At 39.8% G+C, this 8,274-nt stretch overlaps 1 protein-coding gene across 1 annotated transcript; it reads right to left on the bottom strand.

Moving 5' to 3' along the window:
- Positions 1-1,880: 1,880 nt before the first annotated feature.
- Positions 1,881-7,849, bottom strand: crip1 (cysteine-rich protein 1). The gene is made up of 5 exons (XM_030786553.1): positions 7,708-7,849; positions 3,250-3,344; positions 2,968-3,025; positions 2,212-2,262; positions 1,881-2,112 (listed from the first exon to the last, which is right to left on the bottom strand). The coding sequence occupies exons 1-4, from the start codon at positions 7,745-7,747 to the stop codon at positions 2,222-2,224; spliced, it is 234 nt and encodes a 77-aa protein (XP_030642413.1). The 5' UTR covers positions 7,748-7,849; the 3' UTR covers positions 1,881-2,112; positions 2,212-2,221.
- Between the last annotated feature and the right edge of the window lie 425 nt (positions 7,850-8,274).

The raw sequence follows: 8,274 nt of genomic DNA, 5'->3' as shown, positions 1-8,274 counted from the left end.
TTCTGTTACGTTCCCACCCCCCATAACCGTTTGGGTCACACACTGATTCATGCAAGCAGAGCAGTTTCCTTCAGACTCAAAAAAAAGTTGTGAATAGTTTCTATTCTGCCCGCAGTTGATATAATGTTTTAGTTGTTTAGTTGTCAAATGCGGTATTGCCGCAGTTCGAACGGTAAACAGGAAGTGGACTACACGCTTCGGTTGCTAGGGAGACCTAAGCAAATCAATGTAACATTATAACGTCCGTTGTAATTTTTCCTTTTGCCCCATCGTAAGCATTGCCTGTGAGTAATCTTTATTGTTTGCAAAGTTACCTTTCGGTCGACGAATCTTGATTGTCGATGGGACGTTTATACGCTTATGTTTGATTAAAATTAGATATCGGCCGTTAGGTGCCGTACTATAAGGCATGTTACGTTGTGCCTCTGTAGTATATCATTCACATTTACAATACTTCGAGCACAGTTCGTTCTGTTTTAGCTTTATATATAGTGTTTGATGAACGTATGGCTATACATTTATTATCTGTATCTATGTAATTCGATGCATATTTCTATCGTTTCAGTTTTACTCTCTCTTACCTTGACAACATGTTCTGCAAGAGTCCACATTAAACTTGGAGCTAGGAAGCTACGTCCTGACTCTCATGTTGTTTATTGAGGGAGTTTGGCTGGCTGTCTAATTTTGGTTACAAAACACCATTAGGAGGGCAGCATAGTTTCACTTCTGATATTTGCTTGAAATATACATGTATCACCATGGAGATGAGAACTGTAATCAAAGGGATGTCCTTCCTGTGGTGAATGACAGTGATCATGGGTGTGATAGAAATCCACAGCTTTACTGAGCAACTCTGATGTAGAATGCCTAGCCAATTTCAGAAATCTCAAGGGTTTGTTTTGTTTTGTTTTTTTAATCAAGCCTCCTAACATTACCTTACTGTGATTCAAATGTTGAAAAGATTGCACATCACTGCACCTAAACAGTAGAAGCTGCTAGAATTTTTCTTACATTCCAGTGATGTTCTCTGTCCAGAGTTTCAGATGCCTTCGTCTGGTCAGCTGGAGATCTGGGTGACAGGGTCTTTGTTCAGAGAATGAGGAGGAGGAGGAGGAGGAAAGAGACAAGAACTGGCCGGGTCTCTGTTGGTTCTTGTTTGGGTTGGTAACCATGACGATCTGTATCCTGTGACATGACCTTCTGGTTGTTGCCAGCTGCTTGTGTGTCTGTGGTATGGGAGGACTGTGTTGTAGAAAGGGAGTGGCACAGCAAGTCTTGAAATGTTTCAAGAACTCTGAGAAATGATGCTAAGTTCTTGTTTTGACTCGGAAGTCTTGAAATGAGTGGACGTGTAGTAGCATATGAGGTTGTATCTCACGGTTACCCTTTTTATAAAAGTATCATCATGTGAGAGATATTTTCTTTGAATTATTTTTGAACACTTTTACCATTATCAGTGACTGCTTATTTGAGTCACACCATCCTACCATAGCTAATGTTTGTAGTCAACTTAAACAGAAGCAGAACTCACTTAACACTTCAGATTGGTCTTATAATAAATGCTGGTTTTCTAGTCTTTTATATAGCTCTTAACCTGTTCCTATAATTTGCAAATACTCCAGGTTATGGACCCATATCAGTTGGGGTAACATTTATCTTTTCAAGACAAACTGTTAATATTTTTTTCTTGATGCCTTTTTCCTTTGATGAAAATTATACTTTATGCTGGAATTAAATAAGAGTGAACAAAAGGATATATGTGTATGTGTATGTGTTTGCATATATTGACATATTGTAGATTTCCAGAATCATCAGTACCCAAAGACAAAGAGACAAAATGGTAAAACTACAATTTTTTTTAATTCTTCTCCAACAAATGTTACTGCATAAATTTTTAACATTGCTTAAAAACCATTCATGACATGTGCTAAGTTAAGCTACTTTCCCCAAAATAACATTAACAGCGGCAATAATACAAGTTGATATTTTCAAAACATACACTTGGTTGCTGGTTCATCTTCTTCTTTTTTGGTATAACAAATTACATAATATGGCAGTCAAAAAAGGTTGTCTTCTCTCCTCAGTAAACGTGTGTTTAGTGAGGGATTAAACCTATGAATCCAGGAGAAGAGACAAATCACCATTAGTGACACAGAGAGTGTGATTAAAACATGGAAAACAGACTGTAACTACATATGTGATATCACTCACTTGTGTCAGACTATTTGTATGTGTGGCTCTCGGTACCACCACGCCCGAAACCTAAGAGAGAAAGACGACAGTATATTACATGAGAAATCTCAGGACAGTACCTAACTGTTTCTCTGCACAACTACTTTCTACTCTGTGGAAACGACATTCAAAATTCCTACGACAACCATGGGTGGATGACACGGAATTTCAAAAGTTCCCCCAAGTGAGGACAGTTACACGAGATTTAAAGTGTAGGGTACAAGCAGGGACCAACTGATCTGTTTTTCGAGGCTGATGAAAGTAACACCCAATACAGGACATCACCTAAACTGTAGTAACCAGAATGATCAAATGCGACCAAGTGGCCCTGAACAGAAAGGGTGGTTATTAGAGGGGGGAGCTATTTAACTATGGCAAAGCAATCACCCACTTGCTCCTTTTGAAGATCACTGTTCTGGGGGTGAATCACAGGGTAGACAGGGGCTCCCCCTGTGACTACTCCAGGTTAAGTGCCTTGCTCAAAGGCACAGTGGTAGTCACCAGAGGAACGGCTGGAACATCAAAACCAGCAGCCTTTCCTTGACTTACTCCCTGGTCCTCTGGCTGAGATTTGAACCGGAAACCCTGATGCACTAAGCCATTCTCTCATGCTGATCTTAGCTAACCTGCAGCTCCTTGTCTAATAACAGAATATGCTATTTGTGTTATAATGAATCAGTAATAAAGTAACAGTCTAAGTTATACAATAACTGTCAAGAATAAATGATGCGCTACCTTTGGGTCCAAAGAGTGCAGCGTAGCAAGGGTTATTACAGTACGGCTTCCCCTCATGCTGAAAACATACAAACAAACAAACAAAAAAAGTACATAAAATGAATTAGGGTGTAAAAAAGAAGTCAGATGCAACCTAACTGATTTACATAATGTACCGTAACCCTTTGAGTTATTAACCATTTTACGTAATATCTACGTTCATCTACTATTTAGTTTTATCTTTATTGAGTTCTTTTATCCTGGTTTGAGTCATAAATGAATGATGTCAATGGTGCCGCTCACCTCTGCATGTGAGCCTGCTGACAGAGTCTTATTACACTTCTCACACTTCAGACAGGGTCTATGCCAGTCCTTCCCTAGTGATGTCACCCTCTCGGCTGAAACAGACAAACACAAACACACACACACCCACACATTTAACTATGGAAAATACGGAATTTCACTGTGGCTACTGGCTCCCAGTTGCCTAAGTCAGATATCTGTGTTCAGAATCAGAATGATCTGTCACGTCATAATATCATAAGATGTAACTTTGCATGTAGTTCTTGTTTCTGGTTCAGACACTGGAGTGCAACTGCACATATGAGTACATTAAAAAGAAGACTCTAAAAAGGTTTTCATGTAAGCTTCACGCGGGATTTCTTTCCGCATCCGGGCCTTTCAGAATTTCAGGTTTTAGCAGAGGACATTAGACAGTTGGTGAGAGAATAAGCACAGGGTCAGTAATTTAACCTTGTTCACATCTCGGAGTGGATGAAAGTGCTCTGAAGTCAGACAGGCTCTAGATTGTCTGTGACTGTAGCTTTCGTAAACAAAACAGTACACGCCCAGTCTATTCAGATCACTGCCTTGTTTTTCATTCCCTTCTAACAACAGATAAAAATGTTGTTTAAGGAACACTGAACAGGCGTGGTGTCTGTCCAAGGGACTCTCCCAGAGGAATCTACCCCCCGTTCCTCCCTCATAAAAAGGCTGATAAAGAAAGTCTTTATCTCCAAGGCTACGCAAGGGCAGGATTTTCGCTAACACCCATAATGATGATTGTTGTAAAACAGGGAGGGAAGGCAAAGTCATGTGTCCCAAGGTTCCACTTTTATTATTGGAGATGATAATGTGTTTAAGGGAAGTTCTTCTGCATCTCAAATTTTATAAGGGGTTTTTGGGCAAGCACTTCTATTTTGTAATGCCAAATGCTGTCCGTAATCACAAACCCCATCTATCAAACATCTCAGAGTTATGATCACTATAAAACAAAACGTATGCAAAAACATTACACTTGAGATCACTAAAAAGACTAAAAGAATACTTTGTCATAAATAAAACAGAATATACACACAAATGCTTGTAATTTGCTATCACCATCTGGGAGGCAAATGTCTTAAACAAGTTTTGTATTGTTACATTCAGTGAGAAACAGACTTGGATACAACATAACATGCACCTTGTGTGCAAAGGTTGTCATAAAAGTGTCATGAAGTGGTTACACCAGGTGTGACAGCTCGTGGAAAGATTTGTAAAATATGTCAGAGGCACCGAAACAAATTTATGGTAGTATCAGTGTCCGCTACAAAAGTGTCATGCATGGTCTCACGTCAGTGCTTTTTAAGAGCTTCTAAGAGCTTTTCTTACAGCTTCACAACACCTTGATGCATTACTTTGGCTGAGAGTTTCAAGTAAAGAATACTAGCAGGCCATGCATTCATTCATAATGGGGCTCCATTCACACAGATTCCCTTTTTTCAGTGTCAAGTTAGTGAAGTATGAGTTTTTGCTGTTTGTTTGACTTTGAAAAAATCATGACCACTTAATACTCTGCATTATAACAATACATGAATTAGAATGAATGACACAACCGCACACCAACATACGTGTGCGCGCACGCACACACACACACACACAGACACACACACACCCACACAGAGTTCTATCAAAGATGCAGCTGTCCTCCACAGACTGAGCCAGTTTTTGAAGGCTTGGCCACCTGAATGAATGCCAAAGCCTGAGGAGTATCACTGGGGATACAGCTCAGAGATTTGCCATGTGCTTTGTTTTTGATCGACAGCTCCTGCTTGTATGTTCATCACAGAGTTCCAATACAAACAGGGAGACAAATTCCCACAAATTATTCCTAACCATGAGTGGGTGGTTCACTTCAAATTTTTCTATAATTAAATCTCTCAAATATATGTTTGGGTCTGTGCGTGTGCCTGTGTGCGCGTGCGTGCGTGCGCGCATGTGTGTGTGTGTGAGAGAGAGAGAGAGAAAGAGAGAGAGAGAGAGAGAGAGAGAGAGAGAGAGAGAGAGAGAGAGAGAGAGAGAGAGAGAGAGAGCATGCATGCATGAGTGAAGTTTCCTGATGTCCTCCTCATTTGTAATGGGTGTGACAGGCTGTAAGGATGATCAGCTGTGTAGATCATTCTCTTGGTTACTCCTAGTGATGCATACTAAGAAGTCAAGAAACAAAACAACCCAAAGCAAACAACAGTCCATGTAAAAGAAAGGAAAGTAAAACAATAAAAATGAGAAAGAGAAAAAGTAAATGTCCCCATTTTACATCTGCAGATTGCCTTGTCTGAATGGATAGATTTAGAACTTGAGGTTAGTATGACTATGTGACAGACTCTGATTTTCTCCATGTTTCTGTCTCTTTTTCTTCCGGCTTTTCAACACAAATAGGATCAGTGGCAAAGCAAAATGAAGGAATATTTCAACTTTGTGAAGTACTTGATAAAGTACAGACGCCCTATAAAACAAAGCAGTACTTTTGGACAATAAGCTTCTTTCGCTGTAGATGCACCCAATATAACTCCAGCTGTCAGTCCAAATTTTCCAAATTGAAGACAGCTGGTTTTATATGGATGCTTCCTCATGTCCATTTACAGCAAATATCTTTGTTTGAAATTGAATCTGCTTCTGAGGGCGTGTTCCTTTCTATTTGCAGTGAAATGGGACTATTTGCTTCACTTTAATAACAGCTCTCTCTGTTTCTCTCTCTCTCTCTTTCTCTCTACCTCTAGTTTCAGAATTTCTCTGTGGGTGGGTTTGCACATTCTCTCTTTGGCAATAGGCAGCGGTCTGCCTTAATCAGCCTTATAGGCATCGGTAGCTAAGTGTGATGATTTCCATCTGAGCAACAACAGCTCCGTGAACGGAAATGGGAAAAGTAGAAGTATTCGTGCAAGGCGAGAAGGCAAAGAGGTGATTATTAGCAACTGTAAGGAGCTAACAGGGAGAGAAGAAAATCCACAGTTGCACTGGAAACGTCATACTGGGTGGAGTTAATGAAAATGTTCCCGCACTGAAGGAGGAATTATGTTACTGTGTGGGTGTTTTATCACTGGCAGCGCGAAGACTGCAAATATCTGTTTTACACAACTGTGAAATATATAACCACAGAAATCAAAATAGAATTGTATTGGAACAAGGATACTATGTGTTTATAAAATTACTCTGATATAAAAAGAATCAATTCATCAATTTTATAGCCGGCCAAATTTGAAAAAAGAGCAGATTAATCAGTTGTAGCGGAACATGGAAAACAAATTGGCCCGCTTATTTTGGCCTAGTGTGGTAAATTAATCCACAGAGAGGAGAGAGAAGAAAAGAAATCTTCCCGACGGGAGCATCAGTTCATCTGACTGACATAAGTCAGGCTTTGAGCCCAGACACACGGAGTAAGGATAGAGAGAGACAGAGCTTTGTACTCAGGCTCTACGGAGTAACGGATCACTTGAGAATTTTTTGCCTTTTCGTTCACTTAGAAAAGACATATGCTGGATGCATTCAGACATAGGGGGAAAGGGCGCATCCTCACTCATTGTCATCTAGGCTCTGAATCAGCTGAACTGATCAGCGCTCCCGAGTTCTGTTGGTCAGAGGTAAATGAGCGTTTTCAGACCTGGAGCACGATCGCATTCGTTTTAATCTCAACCCAAGTTTGCATAATTCATTGCGAGGTTTTCTCTTGTGTATAAAATTAACGAGCTGAAATGCATTTCGTTAGACTTTATTATTATTATTATTTTCAATTCCATGTATTAAAGTTTGCTCTAAACATTCCCATAAATCATGGAACTGCTTATTATTAAATCTTTCATTCAAAATGGGTTGGAAAAATGATTGACAGCGGGATCTAAGTGCCACACTAAGTTAACAGTTAATATGACAGTTGAGTGGTTTCAGCCACTTTAATAATTTAAGGTCGGAGACAAAAGCCAGTTAACTGGGGAAAAATGGTGCGCGTGGATCTGTTTCTTCAGTCAGCGTATCAATTATCACTGCACACTGCACAGAGCAGATTATTTCTTCAGGTATTTTCTAGTACCTCAGTGCAGTGCGTTAACCACAAAAACTTGGATGATCAGCAATTATAAATATAACGCAGAAATAATAATAATAATAAAAGGATCAAAATTTAGTTATGTTGTTTATATTTGGGGGGAGAAATCACTAAAATGTAACTGATATATTTTGGGCAACGTTGTCTACAGCAGACATTAAACAGGAAATAGGTTCAAAGGGTACTGCACATCATGCATACTTCCTTAATACCCCAATGTGCACGCTCCCACCGTCTTTATTATCAAACAAGTTTAGTCCATTTTAAATACATCATTTGAAATGATTTTGCTGGTTTACAGTAGTTTACGGCAAATTATGTAGTCGTTTTATTTAACACGATAAAACACTTTTTGCTACGTGTAGCGACACTCACTGTAAACATAAAGTTTGGTAGCTTACCAAAGTACACTTCCTTGCTGCACTTTGGGCACTTAGGCATGTTGGAAGTTTAGTAGTGTTCCCGAAGAGAGAAAATCCCGGCTCCTAATGTAATGTTGTGAGATGAGAAGCAGTTTTGCCACGGCCCACCTGCCAATAACCACGCCTCGGTCTGCACAGATGTGATCGACATGCTCTTATTTATACTGTGTAGGAAATAGTTTTGCACACGGTGAAAAAGGGAGAGGCTCTCAGCTAACGCTGGCCGTGTGCATGTACCCGTTTGTGTGTGTTTGTGTGTGTGTGAGAGAGAGAGAGAGAGAGAGAGAGAGAGAGAGAGAGGGAAAATCTTTTTCTTTTTCTTCCTCTACTCAGATGTTATTGTTCTGGACTCTTAGGATATTACATAAGGATATTACATTGGGATGCCATGCTAAAATATATTTTGATCTGGTTTTCATTTACATTTTGTGAGAAGGTGAACGGGAGCAGGAGTGTTAAGTTTCACAAGTTGCGTTGAGGCGTTCAGGTGCTGAGTACGGGCAAATGTCATCTGAAACTGTTACAAAGTAACATTGCTGTTAACAA

Source organism: Chanos chanos, chromosome 10 (assembly GCF_902362185.1).
Source record: "Chanos chanos chromosome 10, fChaCha1.1, whole genome shotgun sequence".
NCBI classification, from domain to species: Eukaryota; Metazoa; Chordata; class Actinopteri; order Gonorynchiformes; family Chanidae; genus Chanos; species Chanos chanos.
Note: the sequence above shows the minus strand (reverse complement) of the source record. Positions and strands in the feature narration are given on the sequence as shown.

What these genes read in the sequence shown, in the direction of transcription:
- crip1 (XM_030786553.1), bottom strand. Translation starts at nt 7,747, where the DNA reads ATGCCTAAGTGCCCAAAGTGCAGCAAGGAAGTGTACTTTG. An exon ending in CAGCAAGGAAGTGTACTTTG is followed by an intron (nt 3,345 to 7,707) that starts GTAAGCTACCAA and finishes TGTCTGTTTCAG; the next exon opens with CCGAGAGGGTGACATCACTA. An exon ending in CAGCAGGCTCACATGCAGAG is followed by an intron (nt 3,026 to 3,249) that starts GTGAGCGGCACC and finishes GTATGTTTTCAG; the next exon opens with CATGAGGGGAAGCCGTACTG.